The 18,418-nt window shown below is 60.3% G+C and overlaps 2 protein-coding genes across 3 annotated transcripts in view; both read right to left on the reverse strand.

Annotated features, from left to right (window-relative positions):
• Nucleotides 1-1,082: 1,082 nt before the first annotated feature.
• Nucleotides 1,083-5,475, reverse strand: LOC120234310 (cytochrome P450 2D15). Its single transcript, XM_039236117.1, has 9 exons — nt 5,287-5,475; nt 4,288-4,459; nt 3,540-3,692; nt 3,286-3,446; nt 2,703-2,879; nt 2,399-2,540; nt 2,010-2,197; nt 1,445-1,586; nt 1,083-1,344 (listed from the first exon to the last, which is right to left on the reverse strand). The coding sequence occupies exons 1-9, from the start codon at nt 5,473-5,475 to the stop codon at nt 1,166-1,168; spliced, it is 1,503 nt and encodes a 500-aa protein (XP_039092048.1). The 3' UTR covers nt 1,083-1,165.
• A 5,944-nt stretch (nt 5,476-11,419) lies between these two features.
• The window catches only part of TCF20 (transcription factor 20), a 101,661-nt gene continuing 94,662 nt past the window's right edge, over nt 11,420-18,418 (reverse strand). The window contains exons 4-6 of one of the 2 annotated variants that reach the window (XM_039234865.1): nt 17,558-17,607; nt 16,321-16,448; nt 11,420-11,638 (exon numbers count right to left, since the gene is read on the reverse strand). In XM_039234865.1, the coding sequence (XP_039090796.1) occupies nt 16,365-16,448; nt 17,558-17,607 (134 nt within the window). In that variant the 3' untranslated portion in view covers nt 11,420-11,638; nt 16,321-16,364. The remainder of the gene's footprint in view (nt 11,639-16,320; nt 16,449-17,557; nt 17,608-18,418) is intronic. The other variant, XM_039234855.1, reaches the window with a different exon arrangement.

The following is an 18,418-nucleotide window of genomic DNA, read 5'->3' on the forward strand; positions in this document are numbered from 1 at the left end:
CAGTCCAGAACCGGCCGACTGTGGGGGTGGGGACGGGGGTCCTGCTCCTGGTTGGGGCTCCAGGCTAACGGGGTCATAGCCCCAGAGGTCAGAGCAGGAAGACAGGCCCCGGCAGCCACCTGATGCCACCGTCTCATTGGCTAAAGGGGAAACAGAAGCCCAGGGCAGGAGAGGGACTGGCCCAGGGTCACGCAGTGTCCTGGCAGAGCGAGGACGGAAGCCAGGTGTCCTCCTCCAGGGTCTCCACATGGCCTCCTCGTCCTCTGACCATCCCACTGTCACTTGGGCCCAAGGTTGACCCCGTCCCTGGGGCATGTCTGGGGCCCACAGGTCTCCCTGCCTACCCCTGGCCAGGTCTCCCGAGAGCCCGGCCTGACCCAGCCACTCAGGGGACTGTGCCCTAGGTTGGGGCCCGGGTGAGTGTCGTCCTGCCCCAGCCTGGCCACGCCTGACCACGTGCCCGGACACAAGCATCCCTGGGGGGCTGGGAAAGGGGGCTCATCCTAGTTTGGGGTGACTGGGGCTCAGGGAGGTGGCGCACTCCTGGACTGCCATTAGGCTGCCCAGGGAAAGCTCTGGCGCCTGAGGGCTGAGCCCTGGGTGTTAAGCTGACACATCCTTCCTGGCCATCCCTGAGCTCCTCACTTTGGGGGTGTTGAAGCTGAGGGGGGTGCAGAGGACATGCTGGTTGCCGGCTGAGCCGCTGGCCAGTGGGGTGGGGTGGGCAGTGCTGGACCTGAGGTGTGGGCGTCCCGGCTGAGTGCGGTCCTCCCCACCCCCACCGGGGCCTGGCTGAGCCCTCTCAGCAGCTGGCTCTGGCTCTTCCTGGCATGGGCTAGGACCCTGCACATTGTCATTAACCAGAGCGGCCAGTACTGGGTCTCCGTGGGTGACTAGAGGGCAAGCTCGTCATCTTCTGACCCTCAGTATACCCACCTCTCACATGGGCTCAAATACAAGGTAAGGATGGATAAGGCAGGGGTAGGGGTTGGCCCTGGGGAGGCAGCCGAGGCCCCATCCCTGCCAGGGGCTGGTCAGGGGGGGGGCCCTGGCGGGACTCCAAGACTCCAGGACTCGGGAGCCAGGCTGGAACCGCCAAGCCGGTTTATTGCATGTCCGGGCCCCTGCTGAGGAGCCGGTGGGGGGGAGGGGGAGGCTGCTGCTCCTAGCGGGGCACGGCACAGAGCTGGTAGGCGTGTGGGATCATCAGGAAGGAAAAGACGCCGTGGTCGCTGGGGCGGGGCTGCCCCTCAGGCGCCGAAAAGCTGAAGCGCTGGAGCAGACAGGTGAAGAAGAGGAAGAGCTCCATGCGGGCCAGGGGCTCCCCGAGGCATGTGCGGCGGCCTGTGGGCGGGTGTGGGGGTGCTCAGTGAGCCTGGGGGCCTGGGCTCCATCCTCCAGGACTCCCTTGGGAGGGGGTCAGTGAGCTGGGCACCCCGGGTACCTGCAGAGAAGGGCATGAAGGCCTCCTGCTTGACAAACTGGCCCTGGCCATCCAGGAAGTGCTCGGGGTGGAAGCGGAAGGGCTTCTTCCAGACCGTCTTGTCCTTCAGCACTGATGACAGGTTGGTGATAAGTGTTGTCCCCTGGCAGGAGATGCCTGGCATGGGCGGGGTCTAGGCGATGGGACGCCCGGACCCCGGCCACCACACATGCAGGGGTGCACACTCTGCCAGGCACACGCGGGACTCTTTCAAATGACCCCCTGGAGCTGCCCGCCACCTTCTCTGTCCCCATGGTGGGACCAAGTGACTCCCCACCCACGGGGGTCCGCACTGCCGCCTGTCCCTGTGCACAGGCTCCTCCAAAACACTGTGCAACATTTCAGTCTGTCTGCCCCCCCTGACTGGCGGCTCTGAAGAGTCAGGCCGCCCAGCCTCTGCTCCCATCCCCCACGCCTGCCTGGGCTGGGACGGTCGCGCCTGCGGAAATGAGCACTGGGTGACTTGGGCTCCAGTCCCCGCCTTCCCTGGCCTTGGCTGTGCTGGAGCATGCGTGTGGAGACCTACCTTGGGGATGTGGAAGCCCTGCACTTCAATGTCCCGGGATGTCATGTGGGGCATGCCCAGTGGGACGAGGTCCCCAAAGCGCTGCACCTCATGGATCACGGCCATGGTGAAGGGCATGCGGGTCTGGTCCCCCATCTCTGGTCGCTGCGCCGGCCCCAACACCTCGTCTATCTCCTGTTGGACACGTCCTGGACAGACCAGCATCCCCACGGTGGTCAGAACCCCACTGGGGTCCGACCTCTGCCTGACGCTCTGGAGGAGGCCGGTCTTACCCTCGAGCCAGGGCCCAGCCTCTGCTCAGAGCTTCGAGGGCTAAACCAAGCTTACGGGGCCCCAGCTGGTCCCTCTTCTCCCTCATCCATGCCATCTGGGCCCCGGGCGGAACTCACGCTGCACGTCCGGGTGCAAGATCATGAGCAGCAGGGCCCAGGCCAGCGTGACTGAGGTGGACAGCATCCCAGCAATGAACAGGTCGGATGTCACCAGGAGCATGTTCTGGTCATTGAAGCTGGTCTCAGGGTCCCCCCTCGCCTGGGCCATGCCAAGACGGTGAGCTCGGGCAGAGGGAAGAAGCCCCCAGATGGCCTCCCACCCTGCGCCCGTCACTGATCACTGGGTGATGTATAGGCCCCACCTTCCTGGACCTCGGTTCATGGGGTCCTCAAACCACCACCATTGTCCCTGACACCTCACCTTTTCCACCTCATCCAGGAAGGCGTCAGTCAGGTCTCGGGGTGGCTGGGTCGGGTCTCGGGTCATCCTGTGTTCCTGGACTAGTTCGTCCAGGAGGGTCATTAAGGCCTTCTGCCCTGAGAAGACCTTGCCAGCCAGCCCCGGGATGTGCAGGAGCACGGGGATGTGGTTCAGGGCCTGTGAGGGCCACACACGGGGGACCTTCCTGTGCTCAGGGGTTCACCCTGCTCAGTCAGGTCCCCGCCACCTCCAGGGTGTCCCCACCACCTCCAGGGTGTCCCCACCGCTGACATGTTTCCTCCCTAAGTTCGGGCCTTGATCCTCTCACCTGGCTCGGGGCCCAGAAGGATAAATCTAAACCCTAGATCTCGTGGGCGCTCGTGGCTTCCAGCGGAGGAGGCCCAGGCTCCTTCCTTGGCCGCCTCCTGGGCTCCTGCGATTTCCCCACCTTCTCCAGGCCTTTTGTCTTGGAAGCCTTTCTCCCAGGCCCCTCTGGACTCCCCCTTGCTCCCCCCCACCCCCGGGGGCCCCATTCTAGGGCGGAGCTCGCCCTGCAGGGCCCCTTGGCGGCCGCGCCCCGCACCTCACGCAAGAGGCCGCTTTCCTCCTCCAGTCCCTGCTGCATTAGGACCATCAGCCTGTGGAGGCGCGGGTCGTCGTACTCGAAGCGGCGCCCGTAGGTGAGGGAAGCGATCACGTTGCTCACAGCTTTATTCAGCAGGGTGCTGGGGCTAAGGGGGCGTCCTGAGAGGGGGCGGGGCGGGTCAGGGGGTCTCCTCCATCTCTTCCCCAGCCGCTCCGTCCCGGTCTCCAGTGTCCCTCGGCCCCGACACGCACCGGCATGCTTGGCGAAGTCTGCACAGAGGCACGTGGCCTCCTCGGTCACCCACTGCTCCAGGGACTTCTTGCCCAGGCCGAAGTTGCGCAGCGTGGACAGGCAGAAGCGCCGCTGCTCGCGCCACGCGCGCCCGTAGCGCGCCAGGAACACCCCTGGGGGCGGGGCGGGGCGGGGCCGTGGGCGTGGTTTTGGCGCGCCCGTCCGGCGTGCTCAGCCCCGCCCCGTCCGCAAGGCCCCGCCCCTGCCTTGTTCCCAGGCCCGGCCCCCTGTCCGCCCACACAAACCTTGCTCCCCACCCCCACTAAGTCGCGCCCGCTTTGCCACCCTCTTGCCGCTGGGGACCGACCTCTCTGCCTGCCCGCCAGCTCTCTTCTGCGGGGGGCAGGTGTCGGCATCAATCTGCTCCGCCCACCCTGACCCCTTCCCAGTCGGGGAAAGTCCCGGCCCCGCTGCGGCCTCGCCCATACCGACTTCCTTCGCCTCGTTCCCGCCCACCCTGACTTCCTTTTCGTGCTCGATCCGGCCCTGGGCCCGCCCCTTCTCGGTCAGGCTCCGCCCTCATCCTCCCCTGCGCGACCCCGCACTTGGCACCAGGCCCTTCCTCCACCGGCGGCCACGCCACATTCGCTGACTCTTCCCTGCGCTACACGTCCACGATCCTGCCTCCGCTTGGCTCTGCCGGGTCTTGAGTCACCACTGCTGGCCCGGTCCCCGCCAGACCTCGGTCTGCCCCCCTCCTCCGCTTGCCTTGGGAGCGCGGCCCGAACCCCAGGTGCTCGTAGATGGGCATGGGTGGGCGGTCGGCAGTGTCCTCGCTGTGGTAGACCAGAGCCTCGCGCATGGCCTCCAAGCCGTTGAGCACGACCACGGGCGTCCAGGCCAGTTGCAGGCTGAACACGTCCCCGAAGCGGCGCCGCAGCTGCAGGCCGAGGGGTGCCGGCGTTCGTCAAGCCCGTCCCCACCCAGCAGGCTGCGGCTTGCCTTGGGGCGCCCCTAGGCCACGGGCATGCTGCCGGGGCAAGGGCGAGATCTGGCCTCCTGACCCCGGAGGTCACATTGTCAATGGAGGAGGACCTCACACCGCATCAGACCTCTCAGCTAGGACTTTGCAGAGGTCACCAAAATTGTCAGTAGGCCAAGTTAGGGTCCCATTCTACAGGGAAGAAACTGACGTTTATAGAGGTGAGCACTGAGACCCAAGAGACCACAGCAGCAAAAGAGTTGAAACTGTCACTGTAATTATGTCACCCTTGGTTTGCTGGTATCTGACTTTGGCTCTGGTCATGATCTCACTGTTTGTGAGTCCGAGTCCTGCATCAGGTGAGCTCGAGCCCCGATTCGAGTGAGCCCTGCATCTCTCTCTCTCTGCCCCTCACTCGTGCCCTCTTTCAATAAATAAATAAGATAAAAGTAGAAAATGGGCCTCGTGATGAGACTCCTTCCCCCATTCTCAACACCTTTTCTCCTGACGTAATCAGAAGGGACCCAGGCCACACAATGTAAGCGCTGTCCGACGGGATCTCCAATCCACTGCCAAGCCCACACCCCGCTCCAGGCCTTTGCCCTCTTTGATCGGAAAATCCCAACCGTCCTTCGGGCCCTGCACAAAGGCCATCGGCAGTAAGCCTCTCGCACCTGGCTCCTGTGCTCGGCCCATCTCCTGGGGCTCCCCCCCCCCCCCCGCTGTGTGCTGCTAGGTGGGGTTCCCGCCCCCATCTGCTGCTCCCCGCCTCCCGCCTTCCTCACCTGGTCAAAGTAGCAAAGTGTGTTCTGGAAGTCCATCTGCAGCAGGTTGCCCAGCAGAGGCAGCGGCACGGGGCCTGGCGGGAAGCGGGCAGCCCAGAATCTGTGCCTGTGCCGGAGGTCCACCAGAAGCAGGAAGATGGCCACGGCTATGGCCAGCGGCCCCAGCGCGTCCCCGGTCAGCAGCCCCATGGCTGCCTCCGGGCCCGCTGGGCTCCTCTGGCACACTGGTGCTCCTCGCCACACCAGGTGCCCAGGACCCGGCCAGACGGGGCACCCTCACCGCACTCTGCGAGCTCAACCAGCCTGGCCCCACTTTCTAAAGAAGCCGAGATCGGCCTTTGCCCTCCGCCCTGAGTCAACATGTCAGGGCGACTGTGCGGCCAGAGGACGCAAGCGGGGGGCCAAGGAAGGTCAGGTGCAGGTGTGGCCACCGAAGTCCTGTCCCTCTTGGACTGTCCGGGTGCTTCCCCAGCGTAGTGGGGTGAGATTAGGGGAGAGATGAGAAGCCCACCCCTCAGCCTGACTCCGCAGCTCTGTTACAGGCTCCGAGGAAAAACCTGGGGTCATTGGACTTGATTCTGCCATCCACCTGTCATATAAGGTCGCATCCCTAATGCGGTCACAGCCTTGACCCCAGAACATGCCCTTGTCTTCTCGTATGTTACCTGCCCCCTCCCAAGTTTGTTACTGGCACTTGCCCGGTGCCTTAGGGAGGTCACAGCGATCAGAAGGACCACGGCAGGGATGACGTTCTTGGTGTCCCCTTACTTCACACTACTTCACTCAACACACAGAGAACCACACAATCACAACCCACTCACACAGTCACAGACACTACCCACACGCTCGCACACTGACACGCAATCACAGCACACATTTACACACCCACAAAGCCACGCACCACTTAAACACACACACACTCGGACCCAGCACCGAGTCACCCTAGCTCCCAGTGGCTGCCCAGACCGCACCCCTGCCTCCTGCCTCAAGGCTGCCCGCGGTGGTGCTGTGGCCCCTCGCCTGGTAGGCTGGGGGCGCAGCTTCCTCAGTTCTGGCCTGATCTTGGCCTAGTGAGTTTACATCTGGGGCTGGGGAGGCAGCCGGTTGTTTTCGGAGCTCCCTACTCATCCTGACCCACCAGTTCGAATGGCCTGGAGATGTATGTCCTTCATGCCTGTCCACTTTCCGGGGTCCCCCCTGGCTCCAGCCCTGAGCTTTCCAGTCCTGACTCTGAGGTCCTTCCAGGAAAGAGCCACACCTCTGTACCACCCGCACCAGGCTGGAGTCGTGCCTACCAGACTCTCCTCTTGCTCAGTCTCTCTGTCCCCCTGTGTAGGGGGGTGACCACACTGTGCCCAGCCTCCCGCTCCTTCAACAATGAAAGGGGTGGGAATTGAAGCTGAATTGTTAAATCCGTGAGGCTGGTGGGAATCGGAGGCCAAAACTTGCTCAGATGAGAAGGTAGTAGAACCCAGAGGGTAGGGAGGGGCATTTCCCGGGTAGGGGTCAGGCCTCTTCACCCATCCCAGGGGTGTGTGAGGCTCACTCTCATTCTGCAAACAGCTGGAGTATTCTCCCTCCCAGCTGAAGCAGGGCCTGGGGGAGGTACCCCCTACCCCCACCCCATGGCCCCCCAATTCTCTCCTTCCTTCTCCTTCCCCAACCGTAAGAGGACCAGGATCTTCCCGGGGCGCGCCCTCTGACATCCCTGGCTCAGAGATGCCATTCACAGGTGGCAACCTGGGGTCATGTGGCTTCCAATGTTCGCAGTTCCTGCTCGGCTTGTGGAAGCTGCTTCCTTCCCCAATTCCCACATCCCTACTCTCCTGCTGGGCCCAGGGCCTTGTCTGCTGGCGCCCAGCTGGGCCTTCCCTGCATCTCGCCTGGGCCAAGTACTTGGTGGGCTTGGATTCTGTCCCACACACGCCGGAGGTACTACCTGATGGGTACTGGCTGCTTGGCTAAGTACTGGCAACACAGTGGGAAGCCGGTGGTGGGTTCTGCGCCAAGGTGCTCAGGACCCGGAGGAGGCCAGGCCAGCAGTGTGGGGACAGCTTTCAGGGTCATGGGGACACTGCCCCAGGCGGGAGCGGGGCTTTCTGGAGGACTGTGACAGGGCTTCAAAGTACTGTGTGCGGGGGGTGTGGGGCAGCTGGAGAAGGCGGCTCTGCAAGTCTGCCTGAGGTCTGGACTGTGAGAAACTGGGGCCTCTGGGCTTCCAGGAGGCACGGAGACCACTTCTGAGGCCACCGGACAGAGCAGGAGGGCAGGACCCCAGGCACCCTGGGGCCTCTGACCGGCCTCGGCTGCCGCTCCTGTTCCGTGAGCGGCGACTCACTACCTGGATTGCCGGTCAGGTGGTGTCAGCACAGGGAGCAGAGGGTCCGAGCGCTGGGTCACACGGGACCTTTGATAAACTACCCTCATCTACCCTTCCCTTTCATTACATCATGCCCTCCCCAGTCAGTCACCCTAATGGGGTTGTGAAGGGTTGTAACAGGCCTCCCCGAATCAGGGGCCTGTTGTCCAGGGCGGGGTGGCCTCGTGAGGCCTGTGGCCTTTTGCAATCATTGTGCAATCACAGCTTTGTGTGACAAACACTGCTCTTCACGTGTCCCCTCCCCGGCCCCTAAGGCTGGTGGCTTCAAGTTCATGACAGGGGGTCAAAGTCATAGAGCAGCATCAGGGTCCGTTTCAAAATGCGTGCTCTGAGTTACTGTTCTACGCTGGACCGAAACGTCTCCAAGGGCCAGCACTGGAGTTACTGGGATTTATTAACAGACACACTCGTGCCGCACCCCCTCCCCGCCATCCAAGTCAGGTGGTGAGGCTGCTCAGGTGAAGGGGAGATGTGTGAGCGCTTCCCGGGGACCACATGTGGCACCGTTCACCTGCGCAGGGGGAGATGCCACCGACACGGCGCAGACCAGGAATTGCCCACCCCCGGCACCCGTGCGGCAGGGGAGCTTCGGCACCCAGCGAGGGCGCTGGGTACGTTGGTGGCATTTTGCTGGCCATGAGCCCTCCCCCTCCCCGCAGTGTGGCAGTGCCCACGGAGGAATCCCCCAAAATTCCTGGGGACAGAAAGGGGCAGAAAGTCAAAGCGGACCCTGTGTGCCGCCTGCTGGGACACACGGGTCCGGACCTCGCACCTGTCGCTGAGGCAGCAGCCCCGCATGCCTGCGATCAGGTGGTGCCTGCGATCAGGTGGAGAAACCAGGTGGCCTCCGCAGCTCCTGTGGCCAAGTGCAGGGGGCGCGAGGGGCCCACCTCCCAGAGGTGTTTTAAAGGTACAGGGCTTTGGCTCCGCACAGCAGAAGGTTCTGATCGGCCGCACAACAAGGCAACGATACTTAACACTGCTAACTGCATTCTGGTTAAGATGGTAAGTTTTGTTTTTACCCACAATTTAAAAATTACGAAAAAAAAAAGTCCTATTATCACATTGCACACCTATTAGAAAGGCCAAACTCCAGAACCCCGACGATGCCAAATACTGTTCAGGACGTGGAGCGACAGGAACTTCCCCACGTGGCCGCTGAGAAGGCAGAATGGCACGGCCACTGCGCAAGTCAGCCGGTGGCTCCTTACAAAGCGAGACCTTCTTACCACGTGATCCGGCGAGATCCTCGATACTGACCCCGAGGTGATGCCACCTGACACCTGCGCACACGGGTTTATAGAGGCTTTGTTCACACTTTGCTGAAACTGGGAAGCAACCAACGTCTCTTGGTCGGTGAGTGAACTGTGCTACGTCCGGACGATGGAATATTCCCCAGCACTAAGAAAGAAATGAGCTGTCAAGCCGTGAAAAGACACGGAGGAACCTTGAATGCATTTTCACTAAGTAAAGGAAGCCAATCTGACAAGGCCACATACTGTAGGATTCTAACCATATGACATTCTGGAAAAGGCAAAACTATGGAGACAGTGGCTGCCAGGGGCTGGGAGGAGGGCTGGCGGGTGGAGCACGGAGGACTCGGAGGCCAGTGAGCCTGCTGTGCGTGGTACCCTAACCGTGGATACGGGCCACCACGCTATCCGTCCAAACCCACGGAGTGTGCGCGACACCAAGAACGAACAGGAATGTTCAGTACGGGCTCCGGCCGGCGACGGTGGGTCAGTGTAGTAGGATCACCACTTGGCGGGGGCAGGCTGTGTATGGGGGCCCGGGAATATATGGGAATATTCTGTAACTTCTGCTCAACACTGCTATGAACGTAAAATGCGTGCGCTGGGGCTTCCTGCCCGGAGGGTGGAACGTGGCCACGCCCCAGGTAACGGTCATTTCAGAAGCCAGTTTGAGGCGAGTCCTAGAATCATCACAAGTGCCTCACTCAAGTGTCATCAGCAAGTCAAAAGGGGACAGAAGAATAAAAGCCAAAATGACAAAGAATCATTTGCCATTGGGAAAATATTTTTCTCAAGATACGGATTTTCCAAGGTTTGTGGTTTAGCCTCTGACACCTGAAATCTATCAATTTCACTTGAACTGTGTTGACGCCAAGTCAAGACCAGACGGAAAGCCGCGCGGCTCAGAAGGCCGTCATTTCCATGCAGGTCCCACAGCCGCGCCGCACACCCACCCGCGCCTCCGTCCTGGCGAGCGAAGTGAGAAATGGGCTGCGCGGCTTGATGGAGCCATTAAAACAGAATTAATCTGCCGTTTCTGCAGCCCCGAACTGATGAGCACACAAGAACTCATTTATAATTGCTTATTTCTACTTCACAACATTCCTTCCAGGATTTCTCTTCTCTAAAAAAGTCCATTAGCATCGCATTATTTTTTTATAACCTTTAAAATTAATGTGGATTGGAACTCTGTCCTCATACCAACCTAAGGAAATCTGCCCGTCCCCACACGCTGGCCCGGCTCCACCTGCCCGGCCGGGCCGCGGAGGAGCCTGGGTCTGTGTCCTTCCCGGGGCGCTGCCAGGGCCACGGGGGGCCGGGGGCCCGGACTCGGCTGGGCAGGCAGGTGGCGGCCTTCCCCCACGTGGAGCAAAGGCGCCTTTGGGGGCTGGGATGGGGGGAGGAGGAGACGCGTTTGCTTTATAGTAAACAAAGAAAAGGAAACAAGGTTAAAATGAAGTTTATTATTTTTTGATTTTTTTTTTTGTTTTTTAAATAAAACTGTTTGTGAAACAGCTATTTTATCCCCACGGCAGAGTGACCCCTGAAAGATGCACTAACCCCTTCTTAAGGCCTTAACAAGATTTTTTTTGTACTTTTTTCTTCTTTTTTTAAAACTCAGATATTTAAAAATTATACAATTTACAAAACAAAACAATACAACATAAAGAATCATGTAGCGTGGGGCTGCTCACCTGACAGGCCCCCTTTTCCTTTATAAAAATGAAAGCAAAAGAAAAAAGGGCTAAGTGGGTGCTCCGGGTCAGCGTAGCGCACTGATGGCACGCAACAGCCCCCCCCCCCCCACTCCGTGTGGAGCCCTACAGCCTGCATTTCCTGTCCCGTCCTTCGGCCTGGGGGGGGGGGGGCGGGGGCGGGGAGCAGGACACAGCCGGAGGCAGGCCACCCCGACCCTGCCTGCCGGGCGCACTCAGCAGGGCGCTAACGGTTCTCACCGGCCACAGTGACCCAGGACATGGCTGTGACCTCGGGACATCTGCCAATTTCACCCCTCAAAAAGATAAAAATTTTAAAAATAATAAATAAATAGTGTTTCTGGAAATGAAAAAATTTATTTGTGTGTTTAAACATCATTCCCCCACTCTTGAAAACACGGACCATCCCCACATCCCACCCCCCACCCCCGCCCCCAAACCTTCCCAACTTGGAGACAAATTAACGACAAAGGATGGTTGCGGTGTGGTCTGTCTGTCTGTCTGCTCTTTCAGCCCTGGGTCTGCAGCTCTCTGAACCGGCGCGAGGCAGGCTAAGGATCAAAGCCACACCCCGTCCTTTATGAGACCAGCTTGTTCAATTTCACACTTAAATTTCACTGTTATTGGAACAAATTTGGAGTTCTTTAACTAGAGAATTTTAAAATAGAATCAAAAGGGATAGCGCACCTTTCATTTAAACAAAGTCTTTCCAGACTAAAAATAGATTTATATATATATATTTTTATCCCACCCTTTTAACCCCCCCTTTCCCATCATCCCACCCCACCCCCCTCCCCCCACATTGTCACTATGGAGATCGTGTCCATGGAAACAGCCATTCCAACTTCTTGGGTCTTTCTTTCCTGTGGTGTCGCGGTTTGGGTGTGATGTAAGGACTCGGGGAGGAGGCGCTGGCGGGCGGGGCGGGTGGGGCGGGGCCGCACAGCAGGACGGTTCTGGTTCCATCGAGAGTGTCCACCACCTTCTCATCTCCACAGTCTCACCTGGAAGACAGAACCGACACTGGGTGCTGGGAACCTCCGTGCCGCCCAGCGGCTGACGGCCCCCACTCCGGGGGTCCGGCGGCTGCAGACCCCCCCAGCAAATGTGCCGTCGAGGCGGGAGACCCCCCCCCAAGACCAGTGGTGTCCGGAACACGGTTAAAGACGGCAGTGACCTGGCCGGCGGTCTCCCCGGCGAACGGAAGGAGCTCCCCAACCGTCCTGGGGGGCTGCCCCGGCGTCGGGCCGCTCTCGGGGTGACGGCTGCTCAGGACCCCACCAGCAGGGGCCCGAGGCAGTCCTCGCAGAGGCGGCTGCGCGCCGGGCCGATCTGTGGAAGAACCGCTCGAGGCCACAGCCGCTCACAGCTGACAAGAGTGGTTCCTCACATGACAAAGAACGCTCTCGGGCCGGGCCAGCTCTGACGGGGAAGGCAGGGCCCCCTGCTTCGGCCCCCCTCCCAGCCCAGGCTGCAGGCTCAGAAAGACGATGCTGACGACACACGGGGGCCCGTGCGCCAGCGCCAGGGGCCTCCGCAGACTGTCTCCCGGGCCACTGCGCAGGCAGAGGTCTGGGAGACACGTGGTTTGCCAGGATCAGCGCAGAACAATCCGCGAAGCTAGGAGTGGTGGAGGCCTCCCCCCACCGGCTCCCTGCTGGTCGGAGTGCTCCCTTCTTCCTCAGGCCCCTCCGGGGCCCTCCTCCCCCTTTCTGTCCTCACACAACTAACCGCGAGGTAGGATAGTCAAGGCCGTCTGTGTGCGGGAGCTAAGAACCTTCTATTTAAAAGCACCTGTGCATATACCCGCCCTTGCTGAAGAGAGAGGCCTGACTGCTTGGTGTAAAACAGGACGACACGGAAGACCTTCCGCAGAAACAGCAGGACAATGTCACCACACTCGGGTGAGGCAAGCTCCAGGACTCCAGCTGCCACTCAGGATGTCCACGGTGACAGAGTGGCTTCCCTAGTTCTGAACGTGGCCCTGGGCCCCAGAGGTTGCCCAACCCCTCTGGCCCACGCCCTGATCTGCCCCCCGCACAGGGAGACTCCACTCCCGGCCTCTGGTTTTCCCAAGGTGGAGGCCGCCAGGAGCGGGGAGAGAACCAAAGGTCCCCTGCAAATGTGATGACACGGGCTGAGCTTACGGGATGACTCAGGTGACAACCAGAGCGGGGAAACCTTGCTGGGGACGCGGGGCCCCGTGTGAAGGGAGGACACAAGCCCAGGCACGCGGTGGCCCGGAGGCTGCTGACTGCGGGAGGAGCAGGCCCCGCCCCGGTCCCCAAGCTCAGTTCCAGGCCAGCTCGGGCCCTGGGGCAGCCCGCTGGGGCTCGGGCCCTGGGGCGCCTGGGGGTCTAGGCCGCTGTGGCCTTTACGACCCCTCCTGCCGTGGGCTCTGGCTGCCAGCTTTCCTAACGGGAACCTCTCCTCAGGGTCTGATGTCAGGCGGCTCTGAGTATGTGACACTTTGAATGTCAGGGGACCATAGCTTCTCAGAGTTGCTTCTAAAAAGCTGTTCCCTCGATAGGGGGCGTGGGAGAAAATTCGTACCGCTGCCAGCTACTGTGCCAGCAGATTTACGGGGACTTCTCATGAGGACACCGAGGCCTGACCCCCGTCTCAGAGGACAAGGCTGAAGCCGAGGGACCCAAAGCCACAGGGTTGCCAAGAGGTGGGACTGGGGCTCCCACCCAGCAAGGCCCTTCTGCCTGGGCCCCTGGCCCTCTGGCTTCGAGCCTCAGTCACCGCGTGGTCTTGTCCAACCTCGCGGTCCCAGGCAGGGAGCCAGGGGCAAACACTGAGCCAGCAGCAGCCACTGTGCCACGGCCTTTCGATGCCCTCCCTGTAAAAGGAGGCTCGGTGGCCGGCTGCCGGCGAACAGGCCCTCACCCTGGGCCCCAGCCCTCCAGGGCTCCTCCCTAGGGCTCTCCTCCGCACCCTCCCTCCCTCCCCCTCAGCGGCACCTCTGGCCGCACAGGCACAGCCTGTCTTCTCTGACCTTCTCGATCGGAGATCGCAGCAAGAATCCACCACCTCAGCCCACCCTACCCGGCCCGTTTCCACCTGTGGGGGTGGGGCTGCGTGGCACTTTCCTCTCTGGGGTGCGCGGCCCCCTCTAACAGCCTGCCTGCGTTGCCCGGTGCGTGCGCCAGGCTGGGGCACGAGCGGCAGACCCAGACACGGTCCCGTCCTCACTGGGACAGTCTCTGGAGAGGCGCATACGCAAACAAATGAACAGTTCCAAATTAGCCTCCGGTTCCAAACTGGCCTCCGCAGGCTGCAGCCTGGGGGGAGGTGGTCAGACAGGGGCTCAGGAGGAAAGGCCTCATGAGGAAGTGACGGAGAAGTGGAGACCCCAAGACGAGAGGGGGCCTGTCACCGAAGACGGGGCGCAGAGTGCCCGGGCCCAGGGGGACGGCAAGTGCCAAGGCCCCCAGGGAGGAAGTCTGGCCTCGGAGGAGCTCACCGCACACCCCCACAGGCCTTTGGAGGCCCGGCTAGGAGTCAGCAGGGAGGGGGGGCGCCCGCGGGGGAGGAGGCGGCCCGCCGGAGGGCTGGCTGCCCAAGCTGTCCCCTGTGGCCGTGCTGGCCCGCCGAGGGACAAGCGCGTACCTCGTCCTGGAGGACCGGAGCCCCCACCTCCCGGCCCCGGGCGTTCTGCAGACAGGGCGGCACAGGGCCCCCGCTCTGCGGGGCACGGCACGCCTGGCCCCACGCCGCGCTGCGCGGACACGCCACAGGCGTCTCTGACGGAAGCCTCGCGCGGCGGGCCACTGTCACTCCTCTCTTCCCAGAAGAAACGGCAGCAGAGGCATCAAGCGGCCTGGCCCTCGTTACCCGGGCACCTTCTGCAGGAGCGGGGGGCGCCGAGAAGCAGGACGCCTGTACTCCTGTCCCCTCCCTGCCTCGTCGGGGCCACCTGTCTCCGATTACTAGGGTTTCCGTACAAGCCACCGAGGGCCGCTGCTCTTAATGAGACGGCGGAGCTGAGAAACCACAACAAGGGTCCTGTCTTGTGGTGACAGTGGATGAGAAAATCGTTTCAGGTGGACAAGACTGGACGCCACGGCGACGGGCCGGCCCCTCACCGCTGCGGGGCCCTCTGCGCACCCGGGAAGCGCACGCTGACACTGAGGCCCGCGTGCTGAAGCTTCTTGCTTCACGTGGGGGCCGAGGGCTGCTGGGCGGCAGGGCCCACGGCTGGGTGGAGGGGAAGGAGCTGATGAACAAAATTAAAATTCCCAACCAGGGATCTGCCCACCAGGCCCAGGGCTCAGACTCTCCCTTTTTCCCCTTTCCAAACACAAGCTGGAATTCCAGGACAAAAACAAAAGGCAGTCAACACCAACTGGTTCGATCCTTAACCTGGTCATCCAGGGCACTTCCAGAATGTTCCTTGTGGCCCCTGTAGCACATGGCTCTGGCTGGCAGCCAGGCAGTGGAATTGACAGGAAGAAGGCAGAGCCCAGGCACCGAACAAAGGCCACAGAAACAAGCTGGAAAAGCAAGCAGACTGCGTCTTGCCCCGAGGGCTGCCCTGCGGGAAGGAGTACAGGCACCAGTGGCCCCGGTGCGTTCCAGAAACGCAGGGGCTGCTGCTGTGACCCAACCACCTGTTCTGCTCCACCCCTTCCATTCCTTACCCCTCCCCGGAAGAGGAAGGGAGAAAGGCCTCACTCGACAGCCCCCTTGAGAAAGCACCACAGGCCTCTGCAGCGGAGCAGAGGCGGCCTCTCTGGAATTCCGTACTGGGACCACCTAAACCCGAGGACTTCTCAGAGGATGAAAACCACCGCTATCTGAGACAAATAATATTTTTCCCTCAAATTACTGGTAGGTATTCCAGAGAAAGGTGGAACCTGCCGGCTGTAAGGGGGGAGGGAACGTGCCACAGGCTCTGAGCGCACTGGTGGGTGGCTCTCAGGTGCCTGCAGTAACACACAAGCCCTTCATTTGAGGAGAAATAATCCCTTCGTGAACATTTCTGAGACAATTGGTCCCCCCACCCCCCATAGGAGCAACTGCCTCAAGTTACTTTTTTTTGGCTTTTCTTTTTCTTCCCTTTATGGTCTCTCTTCCTCAGCCCTCGGTGACTCCGTGTGGGGGGTGGGGTGGGGGAGCAGGGGACGCCCGCTGCCTCTGGGGACGGGTCCTCTAATCCCGCGCCGCCGCGCTGACCACGAGCCCAGACACTTGCAGAAAAGCACAACTCAATCTCCTGAGGTTTTTAGGAGTAAGATTAAATCGGATGCTAAAGTCTCCTAAATCTTTGAGGGGATTTTCTTTCTGTGTGTATTTTTGCGCAAAGGAGTCCTTCACGGTACTTGGGAATGAGATTTCAAAGAACAAAACTGGGGAATTTTTTGGTTTTCAAAGGAAAAGCCACCGTAAGCTTTACAGATAGGGAGTCAATGAAAAAGGACAGCCCCCTGGCTAGAAGCATTTCTGAGCCAGACAGAGGGTGGGCTGCTGGCAGGGCCTGTCACACACAAACGGCCTGACGTCAGCGCGGTCACCGTGAGCTCCGATGGGCAATGGAACCCTCCTCGGGAGATGCTTTAGCCACCTGGTGCCGGCAGTCCACGTGATTAGAGGCCTGGGTGCAGCCTGGCCTGGGGCGAGCAGGAGGGCAGAGGCCATGACACCCCCCGGGACTCTGGCAGGGGCGCCGGCCCCGACTCACCTGTGCTTGCTGTACTTTCCATTCCCACGAGCACTCTGCCCCCCTCACCCCCGCTCCGACTGCTCTGTGCTGAGGCTGCCTTTCGCTGTCTTGTTCTGCAAGGGGGGGAGGGGGAACGGGAGGGGAGGCTGACGCGGCAAAGCCAAGGACACAAGACAGGAGGGTCAGAAGAACAGTGTGGGGGGTGGGGGGGCGGAGGCGAGGAGAGGAACGGCACATGGAAAAGGAAAGAAAAAGCAGAGAGTCAGTATTGAATGACAAACAGGAGATATTCAGACAGGGTTTTCTGAGACAAAATGTGACCATTAGGGAAGTTTAAAAAGCAAAAAAACAGGCAAATTAACTCAAAGAGAAGAGACTATAAGATCCTGGGATCCATCTCTGGAAGTAAATTTTGAAGAAAAGCCGGAGTAAGTATCTTTCAGAAGTGTTTTGTTTTTTTTTTTGAAGGCAGACCAGTCGACAACCTCTTAGTTCGCTCAGGCCTGAGACGGAAGCCAGTGAGCGTCCAGTGACCACCAGGTGTCAGTGTGACCTCAGCCAGAGGACAGCACGGCTGCTGCAGGGAACTCAGGTGGCGAGAGACCTTCTCGGCGGTCCCCCCACCCCCATCCTCTCCGGGGCTGGCTTCCTTCTCGGCACCCTCCCCTCCCCTCCCCTGCCACACGTGCTGGCTCAGGGATAGCCCAGTCATCCCTGATCCTCCGTCATTTCCTCAAGGGGCCACAGTGAGAGACAGGCTCTTGAATGACGTGGGAAACCGAGTGGTGGCGGCCCAGCAACCGCACCACCGGCTGCTTCCGCTGAGGTAAGACCTAGAAGAGACTGAGTTTCCCGGCAAAGCCCTGGAGTCAAGTCACTCAGTCTGGGAAAACGCCTCTGATTACGCATCGAGGCCTACAACCGACCTTACCTCGTGCCAACCTGTGAACTGGGGTTCCATTAAACGAAAATGAAAATCAGCAGTTTTATTGAGTTTGATCTTCGCAGTTCTCTTAACGATCAGACACACACCTTGTGCTTCCACACGTCTCTCCCAGCCTTGCACACCACATGGTGGGGGGCACCTCGGGGCACAGGTCTCCCTCTAGCACGGGGCCTCTCCACCCTCCCAGGGCCAGGATCAGGCGGCAGCCCAACTGCATGGGTTCTCTGAATTCTGGTCTGTAGCTTGCGTAGACAACCCCCCCCCCCCCGCCCCCGCTGCAGCCTGCTGGGGGCATGCGCTCTGACTCACCTTGTGCTTGGGGCACCTCACCGAGAAGTTCTCCTCATGTAGCAAACAATCTGCAAGACAGAGAGAGACAGTCAGACAGAGCAGGCGGGTGGCACAGCCCAAGGGGAGTGGGGCCACGCGAGCCGGAACTGACAGGGTCAGACATGGAGGCGGGAGGCCCTCACACTGGGGTTTCTAGAACATCAGGGACCCCTCCAAGTAGACAACGGGGCCGCAACACGACAGAACAGCAGTCACTCAAAGCATCAGTGTTTCAGAGCAGCCGGTGGTGCAGGGAAACACTCCTGACACAAAGTGGCCGGCAACACCAGGATACATAAATATGCAAGTACAGTCCTAACCTTAACAAAGCGTGTTACGTATGCATTTTTAAAAAGAAAGGAAATTTACCAAAATCTAACAGAGTTTCTCTTTGGGTAGCGAGACTACATAGGCGATTTGGTTTTATTTTTTTTTACATATTTCTGCGATTACACCACATTATTTTAATAATAAGAAACAAGCTCCAATGAATCTTACTTTTAAAACCCCTGATTCTAGGAAAGGCCCCTCCCACAGGCCCAAGCTGAAGCTTCCCCGTGAAAATACCCCAAATCCGGAGGCACCTTTCTGTTGTGAGCCCTGCTATCTATCACCTTTGCTGTACAACCCACGGAGACACAGGAGAAGTTCCTGACACGAACCACATAATCCACACTAAATGCTTCAGGGGAAGCGAAATCCCATGAGGGGGTTACTAATCCTTGGAGGAAAATGATTCATTCCAACTTTTAACGCGGTGACAGCATCCTCGCTGACAGCAAGGACACGCATCCGCCTCCAGGTGAGTCGAACTCCGTGGCGCAGGGGTAGCGTGTGGAG

This window comes from Hyaena hyaena, unplaced genomic scaffold (genome assembly GCF_003009895.1).
Source record: "Hyaena hyaena isolate Hyena2069 unplaced genomic scaffold, ASM300989v1 scaffold_4, whole genome shotgun sequence".
NCBI lineage: Eukaryota > Metazoa > Chordata > Mammalia > Carnivora > Hyaenidae > Hyaena > Hyaena hyaena.